General features: G+C 36.5%; 1 protein-coding gene across 10 annotated transcripts in view; it reads left to right on the top strand.

The window, feature by feature from the left end:
• The window catches only part of ADGRL3 (adhesion G protein-coupled receptor L3), a 955,586-nt gene that overhangs the window by 683,150 nt on the left and 247,103 nt on the right, over nt 1-25,333 (top strand). For all 10 annotated transcript variants that reach the window (XM_044945849.2, XM_044945847.2, XM_044945844.2 and 7 more), the window contains one exon: nt 7,625-7,705. In XM_044945849.2, coding sequence (XP_044801784.1) covers nt 7,625-7,705 — 81 coding nt within the window. The remainder of the gene's footprint in view (nt 1-7,624; nt 7,706-25,333) is intronic.

Below are 25,333 nucleotides of genomic sequence, written 5' to 3'. Positions count from 1 at the left end.
CTCATCCATATTTTTATCTTTTTACAATTTCCTATAAAAGTCAGATAGTATCTCTTGCCTTTTCTTGAACTTTTCAAATGCTATTCATAGAAATTAAATTAGGCCTTCCAGATCATTGTTTAAAATTGCAACCTGCCAGTCCCACTTCAGTTCCCCTTTAGCCTATTTTAATTTGTTTCCATTGCCTTCAGCATCTCACATATATAATATTTGTTGTATTAATTGCTTATTGCCTATCTTCCCCTATGTAAGAGTGTGGATTATCATTTGTTACGTGCTACCTAAGAAGGCACCTGTCACATATTAGGGACTCCATTTATTTTGTGTGATGAATTAATGAATGAATGAATTTATAATAGTAATAATCATAAAGCTAAAAATTCTAAGCAATTTGCCACGCACCAAGCACTGTTCTAATTGCTGAAAGTGTGTTAGTTCCTCAGTCGTATCCAACCCTGTGACTCCATGGACTGTAGACAGCTAGGCTCCTCTGTCCATGGAATTCTCCATGTAAGAATACTAGAGTGGGTTACCAGTCCATTCTCCAGGGCACCTTCCCAACCCAGGGATCAAACCCTGGTCTCCTGCATTGAAGACAGATTCTTTACCATCTGAACCACCAGGGAAGCCCTATATGTATAAATTTAATTTTCAGAATACCCTATGAGCTCCGTGCTATTATAATCCCCCTTATCCAAATGAGGAAATTAAGGCACATAGAAGTTAAACAGCTCTATAGTTACTGGCTAATAACTTATGTGGTTAATAATTCTATGGCTCAAATGTGGCAGAATCCCAATACTATGATAGGCAGTTCTGTGTCCTGGGCATGATTTTACCTGTTACACTAAGCTGACTTTAGTTTACAGACCTAGCCAAATAGAAAAAAAAAAAAAAAAAGTACATATTTTTGTAAATAAATAGTTTTCAACCCTTTAAGGTCTCTACACACCTGAAAGTTCATGACCCAAACACCTTGAGAATAATAGCTTGCTGAGACTTCAGAGGTAGGAGGGAGTCGAGGGCAGTTTTCTGCAGGCTACTGTATCCCCTTTATCACTGTTCCTCTAACATCACTCTTGACAACCACTGGTTTGATTTGGCTTTTGAAAGTCACCAATTTCTCAAGATGTCAGTTTTCTTATTCTAAAATGTTTGGGACTATATGCTATCAAATGTCTTCAGACATGCAAATTCTATGGTTCTAAAAATGTATTTCTGTGTTCTGATATGCAAGTAAGGTACTGACAGAAAGAGGGGGGAAAAGCCTTTTCCTGTACCTAGTGCTGGCCAAGTCTTTTCTATATTTGAACTTCAGTAGAAATCACACAGGATTCCTAAATGAGATGCAAATTAAATGAAAGTTGAAAGAGAGATTGAAGATAGAAAAAAATGGCTTTTCCAAAATGCAAAATGGCCCTTCAGGTTCTACTAACAAGCACCCTTAATTTTTCTATATTTTGGGCATGCCTAACACTGGATGGTTCACACATTTTCACTTCAGAATATAAGCTTCTCTTTCTTTTCCTGTGTGTATGTGTGCTTTTTGGCCAGATCATTTTTTCCTCTTCTCTCTCAATGTGGATGACCGAAATCTTGTTTCTATGTTTATTTGGTGAGATTATTCCCTTCCCAGTTGTCTTAATATTAATTATTTCAAAGTTTTATCAATCCTAACTTAACTACACTATCAGCTTAAAAATGAACAAACAAGCAAAAGACCCTGAAAACCATCTCTGTGATAGGGGGATCCTAATATGTCCCTAATGAAAAGTAAAATGGTACCTGGCAGCTCAGCGGTAAAGAATCCGCCTGCCAGTGCAGGAGACACAGGTTTAATCCCTAATCCAGGAAGATCCCCTAAAGAAGGAAATGGCTACACACTCCAGTATTCTTGTCTTTGAAATCCTATGAACACAGGGGCCTGGGCACAGGGGGATATAGTCCACAGGATTGCAGAGTCAGACGCAACTTAGTGACTGAGTAACAACTGCTTCTTTAGAAATCATTTCCACAAAAGTTTAAAACATAGAATTTACTGTGTGACCCAGCAATTCCAATTCTAGGTATATATATTCAATAAAATTGCAACATATGCCTACACAGAAGCTTGTAGATGAAGGTTCATAGCAGAATTTTTCATAATAGTCAAAAGAGAAATTATTCCCAAAGTCCATCAACTGATTAATGGATACAAAATATATGGTATGTTTTACAATGAAATATCTCCAATTTCCTTGAAGAAATCTCTAGTTTATGTACATACATGTGTATACATAAATGCATATATATGATACCTTCATACAAATGACATCTTAATACAATGCCATCATACAATGCCATCTTCATACAAATGCATACAAATGTATTCATACAAATGCATACAAATGTATGCAGGTGAATCTTAACCTGGGAATATATTTCTTATAAGAAACAAAGATCACAGATTATAATCAAAATGCTATTATAAATGTATATAGCTCTAAGAATCTAGTAAGATAGAATCAATAACTAATTATAACAATGAAGGTCAAAAAATATAAGTGAAAGTCACCAAGAAAATTTAGAAATTTTGTTAAAAATAGGGAAAATAGAATACTTGCACAATGAAATATTCTTATAACCAAAGTATAGACAACTTCAAAAAAATATTTTTATTAAAAAGCAATTCAAACAAAAATCAATCCATTTAAAATATATGAAGACAAACTATTTAGAATGTTTATTCTTCAAACTGTTTACAGAATAATGTAATTCTTATAAACTTTCAGTATGATTTTTTTGCTTTGAAATTTAGAAAACTGCTTTAAAATCAGAAGGAAAAATAATCAGATAATATCATTTTTAATTTGGAAAAAGTAAGGAGAATATCATGTATTTAGATATACAAAGCTGTGGTTACAAGGACGAGGTGAAACTAGGTATCAATTCAGTTCACTTTCTCAGTCCTGTCCGACTCTTTGCAATCCCATGTACTGCAGCACACCAGGCTTCCCTGTTCATCACCAACTCCTGGAGCTTGCTCAAACTCATATCATCGAGTCAGTGATGCCATCCAACCATCTCATCCTCGGTCATCCCCTTTTCCTCCTACCTCCTAGTCTTTCCCAGCATCAGGGTCTTTTCCAATGAGTCAGTTCTCAAATCAGGTGGCCAAAGTATTGCATTTTCAGCTTTAACATCAGTCCTTCCAATGACTATTCAGGACTGATTTCCTTTAGGATTGACTGGTTTGATCTCCTTGCAGTCCAAGGGACTCTCAAGAGTCTTCTAGAACACCACAGTTCAAAGGCATCAATCTTCCATACTCAGCTTTTTTTATAGTCCAACTCTCACATCCACAGATGACCACTGGAAAAACTATAGCTTTGACTAGATGGACCTTTGTTGGCATAGTAATGTCTCTGATTTTTAATATGCTGTCTTGGTTGGTCAAAGCTTTTCTTGCAAGGAGCAGGTCAGTTCAGTTCAGTCACTCAGTCGTGTCCGACTCCTTGCGACCCCATGAATCACAGCACGCCAGGCCTCCCTGTCCATCACCAACTCCCAGAGTTCACCCAGACTCACATCCATCGAGTCAGTGATGCCATCCAGCCATCTCATCCTCTGTCGTCCCCTTCTCCTACTGCCCCCAGTCCCTCCCAGCATCAGAGTCTTTTCCAATGAGTCAACTCTTCCATGAGGTGGCCAAAGTACTGGAGTTTCAGCTTTAGCATCATTCCTTCCAAAGAAATCCCAGGGCTAATCTCCTTCAGAATGGACTGGTTGGATCTCCTTGCAGTCCAAGGGACTCTCAAGAGTCTTCAGCACCACAGTTCAAAAGCATCAATTCTTCGGCACTCAGCCTTCTTCACAGTCCAACTCTCACATCCATACATGACCACAGGAAAAACCATAGCCTTGACTAGACGAACCTTTGTTGGCAAAGTAATATCTCTGCTTTTGAATATGCTATCTAGGTTGGTCATCACTTTCCTTCCAAGGAGTAAGCGTCTTTTAATTTCATGGCTGCAGTCACCATCTGCAGTGATTTTGGAGACTGTTTCCCTATCTATTTGCCATGAAGTGATGGGACCGGATGCCATGATCTTCGTTTTCTGAATGTTGAGCTTTAAGCCAACTTTTTCACTCTCCACTTTCACTTTCATCAAGAGGCTTTTGAGTTCCTCTTCACTTTCTGCCATAAGGGTGGTGTCATCTGCATATCTGAGGTTACTGATATTTCTCCCAGTAATCTTGATTCCAGCTTGTGCTTCTTCCAGCCCAGCATTTCTCATGATGTACTCTGCATATAAGTTAAATAAGCAGGGTGACAATATACTGCCTTGACATACTCCTTTTCCTATTTGGAACCAGTCTGTTGTTCCATGTGTCTTTTAATTTCATGGCTGCAGTCACCATCCGCAGTGATTTCGGAGCCCCCCCAAATAAAGTCTGCCACTGTTTCCATTGTTTCCCCATCTATTTGCCATGAAGTGATCGGACTGGATGCCATCTTCGTTTTCTGAATGTTGAGTTTTAAGCCAACTTTTTCACTCTCCTCTTTCACTTTCATCAAGAGGCTTTTTAGTTCTTCGCTTTCTGCCATAAGGATGATGTCATCTGCGTATCTGAGGTTACAGATGTTTCTCCAAGCAATCTTGATTCCAGCCTCTAGGTATAAGACTAGGTATAAGACTAAATTATGGAGGAAAATGTGTCAGATGTTTAAAAACATATATTTGATATGCTTTTTACTCTCTTTGCTCTTTTTGAAGCTGACCACATTTTTATTATTGAATATTATTCACCATAAATCCAAGAGAAAATTTTATGGCAGTTATTTATGGTTTTAGCTGGTCCTGGGGTCATTATCTGACTGATGATGGGCAGGGCTGGAGCCTGGTATGTTTGGCCACAGGGACGTAGGGTCCCAGGTCTAGTGCCTGTGCACTGATATGAAGGACCATATCCTGGGCCCTCTGGTGTACAGGGTGGTGTCCTGGGGAGGCTGTGGGCTCAGGGGATCTTAAGGCAGCCCCACCCAGTTAGTTACTTGTCCTGATGCATCCCAGTACTGGTGTAAACATGCTGGTGGTCAGGGCGAGGTCCCAGTGCTAACAGACGTGAGGAAAGATTCCAAACTGGCTCTTACCAGTACCATTGTCCACGTGAAAGAATGAGCTCCCCAGAATGACTGCCACCAGTGTCTATATCTCCACAGTGAGCTTCAGTTTCCTTCTGCCTCTTCTCAAGGTTCTTCAAAGTGAGCTGGTGGGTCTGACCTAAAATTACTGCTTCTGCCCTGAGTCCTGGAATGTGAAAGATGTTGTCTGTGTCCTTTTGAGGGGAGTTTCTCTTTCCCACGGCCCTCTGACATTAAGCCTCTACTGGCCTTCAAAACTAAAGATGTTCTAAGGGTTGATACAATACTCTCAGACTGCAGAGCCTAATGTGGGGCTCAGACCTCTCTCTCCTTGGAGAGAACCTCTGTAATTGTAATTATCCTACCCCTACACTGCCTAAAATGTGTGGGTGGAGCATTCTGAAGTTACATGATTATCCCAAGAGCAGAGCTAAATGTGCCATTTAAAGGGACCATTTACTTCAGTTTGAATATAGAGGTGAGTTTCAAAGGCAGTTACTTGTCAGAATTTAATCACTAAAATCTACACACATTATTTCCAGGTTTAGTATGCTTTCTTTGAGAAACATATTATGATATAGAAGAACAAACTTCAAATTTGTTTGTCAAATGCTTTTGTCAAAAGTCAAAACGCTGCTGGCCTTGCTCTTTGCCTATTAGTTACTTACATTTTTTATTTAAAATTTTGATTTAAATTTGATTTAAAATTTTGATTACATTTTTTATTTAAAAATATGTGTATATTTATATAGTACCTACCTTTGAAACCTTATAGTAATACTGGTTGCATAAAATGAGATGCTGTATGTATAAATACGTAGTGGCTATTATGATATGTAGTAAAAGCCATGTTCCTTAGTTAGACATAAAATCAACACTATTTTATATGCTGAGGTTATTTCGAACCAATATGAAATGACTCTTATTTTCATTTACATGATCAATAAAGTTTAAAACTGATTCATTTGTAACAACACAGGACCTTAAAAATAAAAATGTTTTTGCAACAAAGTATGCAACATAAGTAAACATCAGATGTTTTTATAATTAATATAATATGAAATTTTTAATAAGCTCTATTACACATGAACTTGATAATAGTGCACAATTGCTCTCTTATTACTTTTATAATAGTCCTTTTAGTATTCCAGTGAAACATGGCCAGTGAGTGCACAATATTCTTAGTTACCATTATGAGGGGCTCTGTATATTACATTTTCACTGTGTCTGCTGTTAGCTAGAAAAATGCTGGGAGCAACAGCAGCTACTCTCAACAGGGAGCCATATTAATTATTTGAAATGTGCCTCATAAGAGGAATCAGCAGACTTTATTACAAGTCGAATATTACTTGAAACGGGAAGGTTACTCTAACTGTTACCATAATCTATATATCGTTAACTTTCCTTGTTTAGGAAAAGAGATTAACAACCCTGTAAAGTGCTTTAGTAAATGTATAAAATACAACTGCATATCCCTTGTAGAAAGAAAATGATGGGTTCTCTACTTGTACCCAATTTTTTTTCATATAAAGTGGCTTTAGTAATTGAACTCCATAATTATACTTTCTTGCCTTAAAATTCAAATTGTTTACTGGATTATCAGTATACAAGCTATAGCTACTTTGAGCATTAGAAAATCCTTTTGTTTTTAAGTTAGAATTTTTTTTTTTTTTTTTTCAGTCAGCAACTTGGTCTTCAAAGGAACTTTAACACTTTAACTCATACAACAGAAAGTGTATCACAAGTTTGTGTGTGAGCTGGCAAAATACTTTACAAGAAACAGAATGAATCCATCTACCTGCTTTTTATATTGTGGGTAGTTATTATTTTTCCATCAAACACAATAAGCAAGTAGAAATAGTTTTTAAATAATAAGTAAAATGTTGAAAAGTAATAAATATAAAGTTAATTAGGATTGTAAATAAGTGCTATTAAAAGTGTTATCTGACATGGATGCCTGTCTGCAGATTGTTACTGATCTGCCTTGAAATAAGTGAGAAAATTAAAAGTCAGTGTTTAGAAACATTTAAAGCAAACAGAGTATTTAATGTGTCTTTAGAAAAGAAAAATGGGGACTGTATTTTATATGTCTTGTTTTCAGTTTTTATATTTCATTTTTCTTGCCAATCACTTTTATGGTGTTTTTCAAAGTGTCATTTCACAATAAACATGATTTAAAAGCAACAAGATCAAAATTGGAGAAGGAAATGGCAACCCACTCCTATATTCTTGCCTGGGAAATCACATGGAGAAAGGAGCCTGGTGTGGTTGAGTCCATGGCATCACAAAAGAGTCAGACACTACTTAGCAACTAAACAACAACCATAAAATTAGCTTAAGAAGGACTGTCTTTATTGGTTGATGTTTGGATGATGCATAATGTTTGCATTCTATAAGGCTATGAATTCAGTGTAAAGAGAGATGTGTGAAATCATAAAACTAACCAAAAAGTATAAAAACATTATTATAGTATTTTAACATTTATTTTTGGGTCCACAGGGCAGGCACATCATGGACAGGTATCGTACATCTCTCCACCAATTCACCTTGACTCTGACCTGGAAAGACCCCCTGTTAGAGGTGAGTTGTTGTATTCTTTTTTTTATATATTATTATTTAAAGAAAAAGGGAGTCTATTCATTATTTGATGAAGACAATTAATTAAAGATGATTATAAATATGTATGTTAAGTGCAGTGCCTGTTTAAAAAAAACAGGAGGAAAATGGTTTGTAAGGAATATAAAAGAGAGTAAGTCTTATTTATAAAATAAGATGTGAATTTTTTTTTGAGAAATGCTTGTAAACCACATAAAAAATGTGGCTCCATAGTGAAAGACTAGTTGAAAACCAACCTAGATTTAAAGATTATTATATAATCATTTCCTTTTTTATTGGAACTTTCTTCTTCTACTATCTTTTTTTACTTCTACTACTTTTCTACTATATTTTTTTAGTAAATTAAGATGTCTTAAACTAAGTTACATTGACAAATTTATTTCCTTGCAAATTGATGTTTTATGTTTTATTTTTCTTTTAAAAAGTCATTTTAGTAATAATAAAATTTATTTTTAAATTGTATAAATTTAAATTATATATTTAAATTGATGCCATATGTTTAAAGATTTTTAAAAATAACTAGTCATACAAAACAGAAATTAAAAGTAACATTTATCTTATCTACAGAATTTATCTTTCTACTTTTAAAGGATTATTAATAAATTTTAATGTTGTATAATGTTTAATCTGATGTAATAATAGATACAACTTTTAGTTTCATAAATGCCAAATATCCTAAGGTTAATTTTTTTATTTAAAGTAATACAGTATATTTTCTTATACTTTTAAAAATATGCAATAAAAATCACTAGATCTGTCTTTTATGAGCATGTTCTCCATACAGTTTCCTCTGCTAGGAGTCTCAATTTTTTCTTTGCTACCCATTAAGTTTCTACCAGTGTTTCAATGCCCTGCTTTATCTTCAGTTCCTCTGGTAAGCCTGTGCTGACTATGTATTAGGCAGAAGCTAAGTGCATGCCTCTGTCCTCTGGTGCCTGCCTCAGTTATTGTACCTAAAGCAGTGCATTTTATTTTTTCAGGCTAAATGTTTCCCTTTCTTTTTTGTAAGGTCCCTAAGGGCAAAAGTGTCATAATTATTATTTCTCCTCCAACCACTGGTCTGTGCTTGACACATAATGGGAAGTCATACAATGATTTCTGAATGTGACAACCTATATTGTGAAGGATGCATCCTCATTTTTTTTAAAGAAGTAAGCTGAGCAGGAATAATAAGAAATTTCACAAAGAGGACACAGAATGTACCAAAATATGTGTTTGTAAAGGTTGTGATATTTTTAAGGAAATATGCTAGGTGCACAGTAAAATGAAAGCAGTTTTAGACGAAACTGGAAAGATGTAATGAGGCAGACTGTAAAGGATTCTGTTTCATATGCCAAGGAGTTTGTCTTTTATCCTGGAAAAACAAAGTCATCAAATATTTTTAGATAAGTTAGTGGGGTGTTACATTATAACATTACCAGTTCTTGATATCGGAAAAATATCACTGTTAATGTAGATGATGCAAGATTGACAGAGAGAGGCTGATTCAATAATCTAGGTAAAAGATGAATAGGAAATTAACAGTGTTTTGGTGGCAGTGGTAGGGTCTGAAAGTATTTTGACGAGACATAGCATTGATTGAACAGATATAAGGGAAAGAGCAGAAATACCTCTAAGATTGCTTTACTGATTAATTACCTGAATGCTTATAATGTAATTTCTCCTCATGAGGGAAATATGAGTTATGAAAGGATGCCTTGTTTTAACCTTGCTAATTCTTAGTAGAATGTCATTTCCACCAGAGGTGGAGGCCTACTTATGCAAGTTAGTGACTTTAATTCAGTTCTTCATACATAGTCCCAATATAAATTGGGAAGAGTACTGTACAGTCATGAGTAGAATAGTATAATAATCCACTCCAGAATTTAGTGGCTTAAATCAAGAAACATTTTTTATAGTTCTCAGAGTTGGTTGCATTACATGTGTACTGCCTTGACTGAGACTGGATATTTAGTACTTAGCAGACTGGTCGGTTTTTCAGAGGCGGAAACTCACTAACAGATTTGATAGCCATCTTGATGTCATCTTGGGGCTTCCCTTGTGGCTCAGATGGTAAAGCATCTACTGCAATGGGGAGACCCAGGTTTGATCCCTGGGTCAGGAAGATACACTGGAGAAGGAAATGGCAACCCACTCCAGCACTCTTGCCTGGAAAATCCCATGGACGGAGGAGCCCGGTAGACTGCAGTCCATGGGGTCACAAAGAGTCGGACACAACTGAGCAACTTCACTTTCTTTATTTGATATCATCTGGGTGGTAGCCATATGACTCTCATCTTCTAGCAGGCTAGCACCAGCTCATTCCCATTGTGACAGGATTCCCAGCAGTAAGTAGGAAAGTCCCAAAGTTCAGGTATTGTTCAAGACTGCTTGTGCCATGTTTGTTATGTCCTATTGGCCCAAGTCGGTCACATAATCATCCCCAGACTTAAGAAACAGACTACATCTCTTGAAGAAGGAACCACAATCTGAAGGACTATGGACAGAAGAAGGAGAGGAATTTGGGCCATGTCAACCTATAGTATTCTTGCCTGGAGAATCCCATGGACAGAGGAGTCTGGCAGGCTACGATCCATAGGGTCGCAGAGTTGTACATGACTGAAGCAACTGACCACACCTACAAGCAACCTACTATAGCTAGGTAGATAGAATAAAATAACTTTAGAATAAAATTTGACAGAAATTGAGTGATGAAGGGATTTAGAGACAATAATTTTAAACTTGGGAGTTCTAGAACTTGCTTGTCTTTAATTCCTCAACTGCTACACAGAAGACAGAAATAAGAACTCAACAATGTCTTTGTGAGGATTAGAGATAATATAGACTAGAGTCTGGCATTTGATAAGCCCTAGATAAATTGTGGCTATTAGTATGTACTTTTGGGTTTGCTGTTGTGGCATATAGGAAGAAATTTGGCATTGAGGCCAGGCAGACCTGCATGACTTTAAGCAGCTTCTGTCTGTCATCTGTAACACAAGGATTGTAATGCAACCCTGGCAAGTTTATAAGGATAAGTGAAATAGTTAGTGTCAATTCCTGGCAAATAACTTGACATAAACTAGACTCTGAAGAGTTAGTTGGCATTATTAAGAGCTTCACTTTAAAGTGGCATCATCTTAGTAAAAGTAGTGATGATACTGATGTGGTGAAGAATGAATTACTAGAATCCAACAGTGTCCTGCTTTATGAAAAAGTGAAAGCATTGGTCCCTCAGTCATGTCTGACTTTTTGTGACCCCATGGGCTGCAACCCACCTGGCTTCTCTGTTCTTGGAATTCTCCAGGCAAGAATACTGGAGTAGGTAGCCATTCCCTTCTCCAGAGGATCTTCCCAACCCAGGGCTCAAACTCAAGTCTCCTGCACTGGAGGTAGTTTTATTTTTTTACCCTCTGAGCCACCTCAAATTGTGTCCTTGACCTTAGAAGGATTGTCCTGATAACTTGCTTGTAGTTCTCAAATCTTTCTTCTATATGCCCAAGACCCTCTTAAACTATGCTGATTAATGCAATTACAGTTATAGTTATTAGCTCATGTGTTATAGTTCTGAACCTTTTTTAAATGAACATTTAATTTAAGAGGTTTGTATAAATCACCAAAATTGTAGTACAAAAGATCTTGTGTTTTTAATTAAAACTATCTAATATTTAATTTAAAACAAATATTGGAAATAGTGTAGAGTAGGCAATATCATTACTTTGGAACCAAAAATATTTCAACTATCACTCATTTATCGTCATTTACTATTTTTAATTACACTGTATATCTTTTATGTTTTTATGAAGTCAAATGACACAAATGACCTAAATTATCTTTATATAGAGAGAGAGTCTCTCATGCAGGTTATAGATTTTTATTTGAATATATGCAAAAAGATAAATGAAGTTCTTTATTTTAGAATTCTATCTCTAATAATTTTTGTTAGATTATATAGCAATATACTTTGAACTACCTGAAAAACCACACTGCTATTTTAGCTTTTCTTTTTCTACTTTTCTTCCATAATTTTATATATGTTGAGACTATGAGAGCTGTGTCTTGATACTCTCCTCCCGCCCACTAATTTACAGTTCACTGTATTCTTTCTCTCTCTTCCTTTACCAGTTTCCATTAGTGTACATGGATGTTCATGTTTTAAGAATTCTTGCTATATACATATTAATTCCTTGAGTATTTTACAGACTTGACTATATTTTCATAGAATACCGTATTTAAGTTATTGACATCAAAAAAGCAATACAAAATTATATTTAGAATGTAGGAAAGAAAGCTGTGACAAAGCTAGACAGCACATTAAAAAGCAGAGACATCACTTTGCCCACAAAATTCCATACAGTCAAGGCTATGATTTTTCCAGTAGTCATGGACAGATGTGAGAGTTAGACCATAAAGTAGGCTGAGTACAGAAGAATTGATCCTTTCAAACTGTGATACTGGAGAAGACCCTTGAGAGTTCCATGGACTGCAAGGAGATCACACCAGTCAGTCCTAAAGAAATCAACCCTAAATACTCATGTGAAGGATTGTTTCTGAAGCTGAAGCTCAAAAACTTTGACCACTTGAAGTGAAGAGCCAGCTCATTGGAAAAGACCCTAATGCTTGAAATGAATGAAGGCAAAAGATGGGAGCGGCGGAGGATGAGATTAGTTAGCATCACTGACTCAATGGATATGTATTTGAGCAAACTCCAGGAAGATAATGGAAGTCAGAGAAGCCTGGTGTGCTGCAGTCCATGGGGTCACAAAGAGCAGGACACAACTTAACAAATGAACAACAGTAATAACAATACATTTACCAATGTTATCACAGGGGATTTTTCAGTAGAAAGTATCATTTATCCAACATACAATTATGTATCAGATTGCTTCTGATATTTTGCCATTTTATACTATTCTCACCCCAAACATTTTGTATTACTTACCACTTTTTTTTTAAATAATGATTTTGCTTTTAGTATTTGAGATAGTGAACTAATTATTGGTAATTTTGGAATTATTTTTAAATTGATATTTTTAAAAATAATTATATAATTGTTTTCAAATATCTATATTACATTTTCATTTATTTTTCATGCTCTTAAATTTTATATAATGTAAGAATCATTCCAGTTTTAATCTACATGTCACCATACTACCTCCATTCAGTTTTCTTGATTTCTTACACTTTTGCTCTCATTTTTAGGGGGAAAAAGTGTATCTTTCAAAATTGATGCATTTGTTTGTCATAATATATTTCTTCTTTGATAATGTGTATTCTGTGACCAACATGCTTATTGTAACCATATGGATAATATAGTAGCACGTTACCAAATAACCTTGAATAATATGTTGAAATTTATATTTCAAAGTAGCTGAAGTATATAAATTCAGTAGCACTTACCCACTGATGAGTAAATTTGAGAGATGCTGTTCTTTAAATCTAATGTGATCATACATGGCATTTGGTCACATAATTTATACCTGTGATGATTATATATGCATTCTGCAATTTACAGATTTTATTACTGAACAGGGGTGTAAATTCCAATAGTTTACCAGTGCATTAATTTTACAATACATTACAAGGTAGTTAACCAGAGCTGCCACTATAAATAGAAAAATAGTCACAGCCCTCACTATAAACTACTTAATAAAAATAAGATCCTGAATCAGCATTCACCATTATAGTAATTTTACTCATCACGCATCTCATTAATCAGGACTTAAAAAGAAATAGTTTCAACTAGAAGCCTTATTATTTTTAAGCCCTACATTATTAAAATGTTTGTTATAATTTGTACTGAATTTAATAGGGTTGATTATATATTTCTTATGCATATACATTCTCTATGCTTTTCAGACATATTTCCCAATTGTATGTATTACAATTGGAAATGAAAGTCTACTTTGGTAATTTTGTAGCAGATTTGTAAATAAGGACAAGGGAATTCTTCAGTTCAGTTCAGTTCAGTTGCTAGTCGTCTCCGACTCTTTGCGACCCCATGAATCACAGCGGGCCAGGCCTTCCTGTCTATCACCAACTCCCGGAGTTCACCCAAACTCATATCCATGGAGTTGGTGATGCCATCAAGCCATCTCATCCCCTGCCATCCCCTTCTCCACCTACCGCCAATCCCTCCCTGCATCAGAGTCTTTTCCAATGAGTCAACTCTTTGCATGAGGTGGCCAAAGTATTGGAGTTTTAGCTTTAGCATGAGTCCTTCCAAAGAACACCCAGGACTGATCTCCTTTAGAATGGACTGGTTGGATCTCCTTACAGTCCAAGGGACTCTCAAGAGTCTTCTCCAAAGCCACGGTTCAAAAGCATCAATTCTTTGATTCTCAGCTCTCTTCAAAGTCTAACTCTCACATCCATACATGACCAATGGAAAAATCATAGCCTTGACTAGACGGACCTTTGTTGGCAAAGTAATGTCTCTGCTTTTCAATATGCTGCCTAGGTTGGTCATAACTTTCCTTCCAAGGAGTAAGTGTCTTTTAATTTCATGGCTGCAGTCACCATCTGCAGTGATTTTGGAGCCCGAAAAAATAAAGCCAGCCACTGTTTCCACTGTTTCCCCATCTATTTGCCATGAAGTGATGGGACCAAATGCCATGATCTTCGTCTTCTGAATGTTGAGCTTTAAGCCAACTTTTTCACTCTCCTCTTTCACTTTCATCAAGAGGCTTTTTAGTTCCTCTTCACTTTCTGCCATAAGGGTGGTATCAGCTGCATATCTGAGGTTACTGATATTTCTCCCAGCAATCTTGATTCCAGCTTGTGCTTCTTCCAGCCCAGCATTTCTCATGATGTACTCTGCATATAAAAATAAGCAGGGTGACAATATACAGCCTTGACGTACTCCTTTTCCTATTTGGAACCAGTCTGTTATTCCATGTCCAGTTCTAACTGTTGCTTCCTGACCTGCATATAGGTTTCTCAAGAGGCAGGTCAGGTGGTCTGGTATGCCCATCTCTTTCAGATTTTTCCACAGTTTATTGTGATCCACACAGTCAAAGGCTTTGGCATAGTCAATAAAGCAGAAATAGATGTTTTTCTGGAACTTTCCTGCTTTTTCCATGATCCAGCGGATGTTGGCAATTTGATCTCTGGTTCCTCTGCCTTTTCTAAAACCAGCTTGAACATCTGGAAGTTTATGGTTCATGTATTGCTGAAGCCTGGCTTGGAGAATTTTGAGCATTACTTTAGTAGCTTGTGAGATGAGTGCAATTGTGTGGTAGTTTGAGCATAGCAGGGCTCAATAGAAGTTGCAGTTCTGAAGGTCGGGTGTCCACACCAAGGATCCTTTCTCCCTAACCTTTATTTTGCTTCCTAACTACTCACAAAATACTCTGCACCAGAATAAGGTCTATCACAGACAGAATCACTCAAATTCTCAGTGTTTAGGAGGGAGTTTATTTGGGGAGCTGCATCAGAATCCTAAGCAGAGGTGAATATTGATATTCAGCTATACCAGTTGAGGCACCCTCTTCAGTTGAAATTGTTGTTTTATTGTTTGGTTTGGTTTGGTTTTATTGTGTTTTCTCTAAAATTGGCTGACAGCTTTAGCAGTTAATGATAGAACCCTTCCTATAAATTCTTCACAACATCATTAGCAATTCAATTCGGATAAGTTCCTGTCAATAACCAAGGAAAGACATTAACTTCTGAAAAATGTCTTCCTTGTATGTAACTAACAGTGATATTTTGAATATTATGCTGCAGAAAAATTTGACTGTTCCCAGATACATTCTGCCTTCCAGTATGACAAGACACTAGTAATAAAGCTGGCAAAAACATTGTTATATTTTGTATAGTATTGTGTATAATCTTCTTTTATGTAGGTTCTTATATTTGATCATAAGCCTAATGTGACGTGAACAGTCATGTCCAACTCTGCAACCCTTAAACTGTAGCCTGCCAAGCTCCTCTGTCTGTTGGATTCTCCAGGCAAGAATACTGGAGTGGGTTTTCATTCCCTTCTCCAGGGGATCTTCCCAACCCAGAGATAGAACCTGGATCTTCTGCTTTGCAGTCAGATTCTTTATCATCTAACTACCAGGGAAGCCCCAAAGGGGATGTTGCATTAATCTAATAATACTCAATACTAAAGGGTGTGTTGCATAAGCCTAATACTCAGTACTCAATACCAATTTATACATTTTTAAACTTCTTTTTCTGTAATAAAATGAGTAATATAAACATGGTTCCATTGGCAGATAATCAATGAATAGAATAATGTCAGGCATTAAGTTTCAATTCCAAACTGAATTACATTAAGCAAATCCACACACAGAAAATATTTTTTCAGCTCAAAATAAACAGATGGTCCTGTGTGGTGCATATATTTAAAAAACAGACTATTGCCAAAGATATAGAGTCACAAATATGAGATGTTAACACACAACATTATTTAGTGAAATATAAAAACATTTTATATTGATTAAAATAAAATAAGTTCAACACATCTGGCATTCTTACTGAGGAGTCTCCAGGCTTCTTTACTGTGCTATTATAATGTTTTTCTAACTTATTTGGTTAACAAATATTATATGGTGAAACATAATTCCCAAGCTTTATCCACCCTTATCCTAAGGTAATAAAAATTAAACTTGCATATAATGAAGTACTTTGACCATGTTGGATAAACTTCCTACAGTTGCAAATGCCAAGCTTTTTTTGTTCTGTTTATAGTACACTGTGAACACATACAAAATAGATACAGAGAGTATATAGCTTGTTATTATTAATGGTAAGCACCACTCCCTTTCATTAAGTATGTATCTTATGTTAGACACAGGAAAAAATATTTTATACACATTGTCTCCTTTAGTCTTACAAGGATCCTGTCACTTTTCATTCAGGCTTATTGGTCATCATCATTCTATTTCTAACATCAAGCATACAACTATAATACAGTAAATTAATAGTTGAATTTGGGCTGAATTTAAGTGAAGTTAATTCTAACTCAGTGGTAAAATGTACTTTTTTCTCAATATCTTTAGGAATAAGTCGGAGGGTTTTGTAAATTGTAATCTACTTTCAAAGTATAAATTATTGTTGAAAAGTCAATATTTATCATTTGAAATAATTTAATATACTCCTGCAGGTCCCTTGTGGAAGATAGTTTATGTGTTGAGAATAATTATCCAGAGAATAGTGTGATCTGATAGGTTATCTCATTAGGTTCCTAGTCAGCTTATCTTGGTGTTCTGTCCGTGAGCCTGATTGAGAAGAGAGCTTGTTTGAACTCTCCTTCCCCATTGGTTGATTAAATAATATTCTTAGTATCCAAAGGGTATTAAGTGAAGACAGAAGCTTGATACTGTTATGATATGTACATTCTCCTTCAGATTTGGTGTGCCTAATGGCAGATCCAGTGATAATGGTCCTTGACTTGAATATGAAGATTCCTCCATTGGAGCTATTGTTCAAGGCAAGGAAAAGTCTATGGTATTAGGATATCTCTAAGAAGCTATGACCATGGTTCAGTTCACTGAACTGCACGCTTCCCCACACCTCCCAACCACCCCTGGCTCTCTGTGCTCCCTCTTAAGATTGCTCTGTGGCCCAGCTCTCCTAAGAATGCTACTATAGGTTCCAGTACTTCTCTTTGTCTTGTTTTGGTTTTAGTCTCATTAAGGTACATGAGGGTAGAACTGCTTTATTTTGTTCAGAAATAAAATATTTAATGTTTTCCAGATGTCATAACTTTACAGTGAGGTAATACTAGTCATTAATAATAATAGCTAACATTGATTATACAAATTAACCTTAAGACATATAATCACCTAAAAATTATCCATATGATCCCCTTTCTCCCAGTTCTCAAAGACAGTTTCTCATAGTACTCATCAGGATGTTCCAGTAGATACTACTTTTTTGAGTTGACTTGGTATGAACACTTGATATTTATATTTAGTGTTTGTCAAGCTCTATTCTAAGTACTTGACATGGATTAGTACTTCAATAATTTCCCAAATCCCATGAATCAGATAGTATTATTGTTGTAACTTTATGAATGAAAAAACTGAGACATAGAGAATTTCTTTAACTTCACAAATGTCAGACAAGTATTAAGTATTGGAACCAAGATTCAAATCGAGGCATCTGAAATCTGGTATGACAGTTTTTCATTTATACAAACTGACTTAATTTCTAAAACTACGTATTATAGCAAGTATTTAGTAATAAAATATCATCAGCAAGCAATGGGAGTCTGACCATTCATAATAGAGTATTTTTTAAAACAAATTCACCACTCTCAGTATTCATCTCAAGAACACATTATGATAGAAGCAGTTCAGACACTTATGTACTACTGGTCAATGAGAAACAATTTGTGTGTGTGTGTTTCTTTCTCTATAAAATAGAATATTTTGTTCTGTTGTCATTCTTGTTACCTTCTACTCTTCATAAAATGTGTTACTTTTTCCTCACAAAAGGAGTGTATACTGTGTTTTCCAGTATTCTCTCCCCAAAATGGTTATTTATGTAATCACTAAAAAATAATGTTATACATGTATACTCAAAATAATTGTACTGCCAGGAGCAGACCGCTATCAGCTGTATTCACCACCACCACCAGAGCCTGGGATGGGGAAGAAGGAATTGGCTTGAACTCCAAATATAGCAGTCACCTGCATCCCTACCTGCTGAATACTCACAGCTGCAAGGTTCTCATTTTTTGGTATACCCCCACAACACATGCATACAAATACATATGCCATTCAGAAGTACCATCTTTAAAAACAATTCTTGACAATAGATTTAGAAGATTGGTATGATAAAGATAAAATATATAGTAAATCCTAAAACTTTAAAATATCTTCTGCTTTTACTGTCAGTTACCTGAGATGTGATAAAAGCTCTTTTCTCTAGGTTCATCTTTTTTTATCTGGATGGTAGTAGGTGAAGCTGTCACAGATACATCATATATATCACAGAAATGAGGAGAGTGAGGATCATGTTTTCTTAGTTCTAAAAGATATATGTATGGGAAGCATTGACTTTGGGTATTATTAATCCCATGACACCCAAAAGCAGCATTGCCTTTACACTAACAGGCACTTGGCACCCTCAGTGCTGAGAAACACTTTTCTCTTAGCTACTTATAGCTTTGGGTCCAGCAATAATTTCCAGTTCTTCAGAGGCCAGCGAAAAAAAAACAAAAAATTCCCTCACTGGAGCAGTTAGTCCTGTTGTTTGGCATCAGGCTTTTCTGGGTGGAATATTATGAAAGTATGCAGCTACAATTCTAATTCTTGTATTTAATCATCATAACTTTAGTTTATGTTAGGCTCAAAATCCTGCAAGCTAAACTTCAGCAGTATGTGAACTGAGAACTACCAGAAGTACAAGCTAGATTTTGAAGAGGCAGAGGAATCAGAGATCGTGGAGAAAGCAAGGGAGACTCAGGAAAAAAAAAAAAAATCTACTTTGCTACACTGACTATGCTAAAACCTCTGACGGTGTGGAATACAACAAACTGTAGGAAATTATTTAAGAGATGGGAGTACCAGACGACCTTACCCGTCTCCTGAGAAACCTCTATGCAGATCAAGAAACAACAGTTAAAACCAGACATTGAACAACTGACTGATTCAGTGTTAGGAAAGGAGTTCATCAAGGCTGTATATTGTCACCCTGCTTATTTAACTTATATGCAGAGTACTTCGTGCAAAATGCCAGGCTTAATGAATCACAAACTTGAATCAAGATTGTTGGAAGAAATATCAACAACTTTAGATATACAGATGATACCACTCTAATGGCAGAAAGTGAAGTGGAGCTAAAGAGCCTCTTGATGAAAGTGAAAAAGCTGGCTTAAAACTCAACATTCAAAAAACTAAAATCATGGCATCTGTTCCTATCACTTCATGGCAAATAGAAGGGGCAAAGATAGAAGTAGTGACAGATTTTCTTTTTTGGGGCTCTAAAAAGCACTGTGAACTTTGACTGCAGCCATGAAATTAAAAGATGCTTACTCCTTGAAGAAAAGCTATGACCAACCTAGGCAGCATATTAAAAAGCAGAGACATTTCTTTGTTGTCGAAGGGTCTTACAGTCAAAGCTATGGTTTTTCCAGTAGTCATGAAGGGTTGTGAGATTTGGACCATGAAGTAGGCTAAGCACAGAATTGATGCTTTCAAACTGTGGTGCTCCAGAAAACTCTTGAGAGCCCCTTGGACTGCAAGAAGATCAAACCAGTCAATCCTAAAGGAAATCAACCCTGAATATTTGTTGGAAGTACTTATGCTGAAGCTAAAGTTCCAATACTTTGGTAACCTAATGCGAAGAGTGGACTTATTGGAAAAGACCTGATTCTGGGAAAGATTGAAGGCAAAAGGAGAAGGGGATGGCAGAGGATAAGATGGTTAGATAACATCATCGACTCAATGGACATGAATTTGAGCACACTCCAGAGATAATGGAGTTCAGAGGATCCTGGCATTTATAGTCCATGGTGTTGCAAAGTGCTGGACATTACTTGGTGATTAAACAACAATAACAAACCTTAGTTTGCTAACTATATATGATCATGGACAAATCCAATAACAGCAACAAACTCTCTCCCAAGATTTTTTTAAGTATCAAACACCAAATATGATACTATATGTGAAAGTGCCTCATACACTATAGATTGCTGTACATTTATTATTAATATAATTTAGCACCAGTGCTTTATTGCTTTAGTCTAGATCTCATTATATCTCATACACATTAAGATCCAGAATATAAGTCCTCAAGAGGGTTTACAATGTTTTAATACTCCTTAAATCCTATTGGCGGGAGAAGGCAATGGCACCCACTCCAGTACTCCTGCGTGGAAAATCCCATGGACGGAGGAGCCTGGTAGGCTGCAGTCCATGGGGTCGCTAAGAGTCGGACATGACTGAGCAACTTCACTTTCACTTTCCACTTTCATGCATTGGAGAAGGAAATGGCAACCCACTCCAGTATTCTTGCCTGGAGAATTCCATGGACGGAGAAGCCTAGTAGGCTGCAGTCCATGGAGTTGCACAGAGTCGGACACGACCGAAGTGACTTAGCAGCAGCAAATCCTATTGGCATATCTATGAAATTTTCACATTAAAAATATCCATGTTTACCCTGTGAATTTATGTACATTTAAAATCTCAAAAACGTATCAGACAATAAAGCTATACATCAGCTTTTTTGTCCTTTCCTGAAAGACTGATTTTTATTTCATATTCTGTGCTGTTACATCTTATGAATAGGTTAGGTTCTGCGTTTATAGGGTAAGACTAGAAAAAACCCACAAAACCCATCTTGAGATACCCTCAAAATTATGTATAAAATATAGTTTATTCAACACTGAGTTGGATATCAGAAAATGTGAATAAAATACCTCAATTTTCTCTTGGAAGTAGAGGTATTTTTGTGATGATCGTGTGGGAAGACATAGAACCAAGGAAACATAGCTCTTGAGGTCACTCTGGGCCATGTGTCCCTTGAGTAAAATGGCAAATGGACTCTTCTCTCAAATCTTCTTTGAGTTAATATCATTGAATTTAAGTCAAATTAATTTTGCAATAACTATACTATAGGGAATAATTAGGAGAAGGCAATGGCACCCCACTCCAGTATTCTTGCCTGGAAAATCCCATGGGTGGAGGAGCCTGGTAGGCTGCAGTCCATGGGGTGGCTAAGAGTCGGACATGACTGAGAGACTTCACTTTTTACTTTAATGCATTGGAGAAGGAAATGGCAACTCACTCCAGTGTTCTTGCTTGGAGAATCCCAGGGACGGGGGAGCCTGATGGGCTGTCGTCTATGGGGTGGCATAGAGTCGGACAGGACTGAAGCGACTTAGCAGCAGCAGCAGGGAATAATTATTATGTGCTGAACACTGTACAGGAGATGGACAGTACAGTGATAAACAGGAGAGAAAACCTGGGCTTAACCTGGTAGTGGAAGAAGTTACCAGTATATAAATATAGATTCAACAACCAAGATTATGAATAGGTTATGATTAGAAGTATAAAGGAGGTATATAAGTGGATGGTCAATAAAAACATTTCTAGAGAGATAAATATTGACCTGAACTGTGAGATCAGAATGAAAATGAGTTAACCATGATTAAAGTTGAAGGATAGTGTAATCAAAGCCCCTGACATAGACAAGTCATAGTGTTATTTTTTTACTAAGCAAATACTGATTAGAGCTTCATATGTGCCAGGCACTCCTGGGACTGTGCAGTTTAAACGTCTGTCAACACTTCTGTTCTCATGGAACTTACACTCTAGACAGTGAAAGACACAGTAAATGAACAAAATAATTAACAAATATGTGGATGTGATTAGTTCTGAACGTAGAGGGAGGACTGGGGATATAGGCAATGCATTTGGTCAGGACTCAGACTATACAGGACTTTTTCAAGAAAAAACCAGAGCTGGACAGTAAAGTGGTTAAAATGTTTCTTTTTTAGAACTATTGCAGTAGAATAAAGACCCTGGTATAGACGGGGGCCTATTCTTCAAATACAGCATAAACTAGTGAGAATTTATAGCCGAGGAACAGGGCAGGGATCAGTGGATGGAAAATTACTAAGAGGAAACATCAGAGGTGAGGGTAATTCTGAAACCAACTTCATAGGAGTCTAGCTGAAGACGGGTCAGGGAGATTGGACATCATCAGATGTCCAATGGTGGAGGATGAGGAATATGATCAGATAAGGAAGGCAATCAGATACTGAGGGTGGGGTTCTAATTAAACTAATGTAGCAGAGGCATTGTTAAAACTGAATTTTACAAGTGCATGGATGGACCTGAAAGAAGGTTCAGGAGTCTAATTAAAGTTTGTTCAAGCAAAGAATCTCTGTTGGCCTTGTAGGCCATGCAAGGAGTTTGGGTTTTATATTAAGATCTTTAAGGATTCCTGAGTAATTTTTACACAGAATTTTCCATAATCTGGTTTTGATTTTTAAAAAATGACTCTAGATCCAGTGTGGAAAATGGCATAGGATCCAACCATATTGTTGTGTCCCTTATTTAAATTTCATTTAGAGAATTCCCTCCTGTCACTTGATTTTTTTTTGTTGTTGTTAAGATTCTCTTTTCTACTTCCCACTCCATTTTTCACCTTTTTGGCCTTTGGGTAATGTGTGACTTCTCTGATCCAGAAGTAAAGAAAAATTTGGAAATTTGCTGTAGGGCTAACTGCTGAGCCCTTTAGAAGCAGGACCTGAGGGAACACATGCCTGGATTCCAGAAATGCATGGGAGTTATAGTCCCTGGAGGGAAGAAGGGCATTAACTGATAACAGATAGCCCAGGAAATTTGCTATGCCCAGTCTGGGTACACTGAATATTGACCCTGTTAAAGCAAGAACAGCCTTAGAATTGGTCAGGTTGGTCTGCATTGCCTCTGGAACTGGGAAAGCCTTCAGTGTTCACAATTGATCTGATGTGAAATGAAAAGACAGAAGCTAGCATGAGGGATTATAGCAGATCTTTGTGTACTAATCCTAGCCATTCAGTGTATCCTATAGAAACTAAAAATTACTTTGGGTATAGAAGGCTTCCCAGGTGGCACGAATGATAAAGACCCCACCTGCCAATGCAGAAAATTTTAAGATATGCGGTTCCATCCCTGGGTGGGGAAGATCCCTTGGAGCAGAAAATGACAACCTACTCCAGTATTCATATTGCCTGGAGAATCCCACGGACAGAGGAGACTGGCAGGCTACAGTCCATAGGGTCGCAAAGAGAAACGAGTGAAGCAACCTAGCACATGTGCATAGGAGGCATTAATACCACTATTTTGCATAGAAATTTTGACTACTTTGTTTAGGATGGATTGGGAATAAAGAAAATTAGTAGGCTATTTCAAGAAGGATTCTTGGGACTGAAAACTTAAAGACAGTAGGTTTGGGAATACAGATGACATGATGGATTCATAGACTCTGCAGTTAAAGTTATAATAGGTCATGGTGGGTTTTTGGATATATTGGGGAGAAAAAATATGTAATTCCTTGATTTATAATTCAGATAATTTGGGTGAATATTGATACTGTCCTGGAAGACAAGGGAAATTCATATTCAAACTAAAGATCACCTATTATTAATTATTTGAATATACATGCAAAATGAAATGTGATTGGAACTTGTTTCCTTTCAGTCCACGGGAGATACGAAAAATAATTTCAGGGGTGTCTGAGACCTTTAACCTTTTACAAGTAATTGAATTGGCCCTTTGGTCACCAGGTGGTTAGTTATCCCAAGATGTAATTTATTTAGAAGAGTATGACTAGTGAAGTTATGGGATACTGAGTCTGATAAAGTTCTTTCCTGGAACCTAAAAGGCATGCCTGCCAGATTTTATTTAGGTTTTAATGAATGAATAAATGAAGGCAAGGCTGTAGAGTGAAAACCACCTCTGGTCATCAAATGGTCCATGCCTTTCCTTTGTTTCACTCTTTTGAACAATTATACTCCTTCATTTCCAGTGTGTATGTTCATTTGAGAGGGGCACCTCAGGGCGTACTTGTTTCCTTTTTTGTTAGATAAAACCATTCTTGAAGATGAAACACAGAACATACAGGCTGCACTGCAAGCACATAAAACCTGGAATACCAGCTGGAAAATGTCTTAGCTTTGTATTTCTGATTTCTTAAAGTTAAAAAAAGGGGGGGGTGGTAGTGGATAAGCATTCACATTTTGTGTCTGTTGTTTTTCTCTGTTATTTAAAAAGGTGATGTTGATGTCTTATAGAGCAAGAGTTTTTAGAAGCAAATTCTCAGAATTTTAACATCCCCAAAAATATGTGGTATTATTTTTCTTTGTAAAATCTATCCAGCTAAACTATTTTCTGATAAGTTTAAATGTATATGAATTAATGCCCTGGAGAGTTTCTTGAGTACTTCATTGTGCATTTTACTGAAATGTGCATTTTGAAAACATTGGTGAAATTTTCCATTTCCCACCTTGCCCCAGCAGCGGCTGGAGCCTGGACCATTTTCGATGGCTGACGCTCAGGCAGCACTAATCTAAGGCAAATGGCATATTAAAAGCTACCTCGCCACCTCTTCTTCTATTAGATGTGCCTAAGGTGAAAGAAAGAGGATAATATTGTATTGAAGTTCCAGCTATTTTCCTTTTTCTCCTCTTCCCTTTCCATTCCTATTACCTTAAAACTATTAACTACTGGTCATGCTCTTAACATCAAAATACTTACAGGAAAAGATTTGTTTTGAATGAGCAGATGGACCAGTTCTAAGACAAGCTGCTATATTAATAAACATGTGTGGTGCTTTATCTGCAAAGGAGCCTATTTTGACATTTCTCCTGGATGATTTGTATAACCTATCACTATCACACCTGGAGCAGGGACAATAAATGGGCACTTAATAGTCAAGCAGTGTGTGAACACCTTCATTATAACTTCATTATGTCAGATATAATCATCTATTACTGAATGTCAGGCATTTAATTTATGAACAGTTACCCTACAGAATTAGTGGCCATACAAATGAATGGTCCATTCATGTCACTTTTACTGTAAATTTCCTTCTCCCAATACCATCTCCTTTTTTAAACATATAGTATTAATTTGATATCTTTTGGGGATTTTAGAATATAAGATGTGTTGTTTA

This window comes from Bubalus bubalis, chromosome 7 (genome assembly GCF_019923935.1).
Source record: "Bubalus bubalis isolate 160015118507 breed Murrah chromosome 7, NDDB_SH_1, whole genome shotgun sequence".
NCBI classification, from domain to species: Eukaryota; Metazoa; Chordata; class Mammalia; order Artiodactyla; family Bovidae; genus Bubalus; species Bubalus bubalis.
Note: the sequence above shows the minus strand (reverse complement) of the source record. Positions and strands in the feature narration are given on the sequence as shown.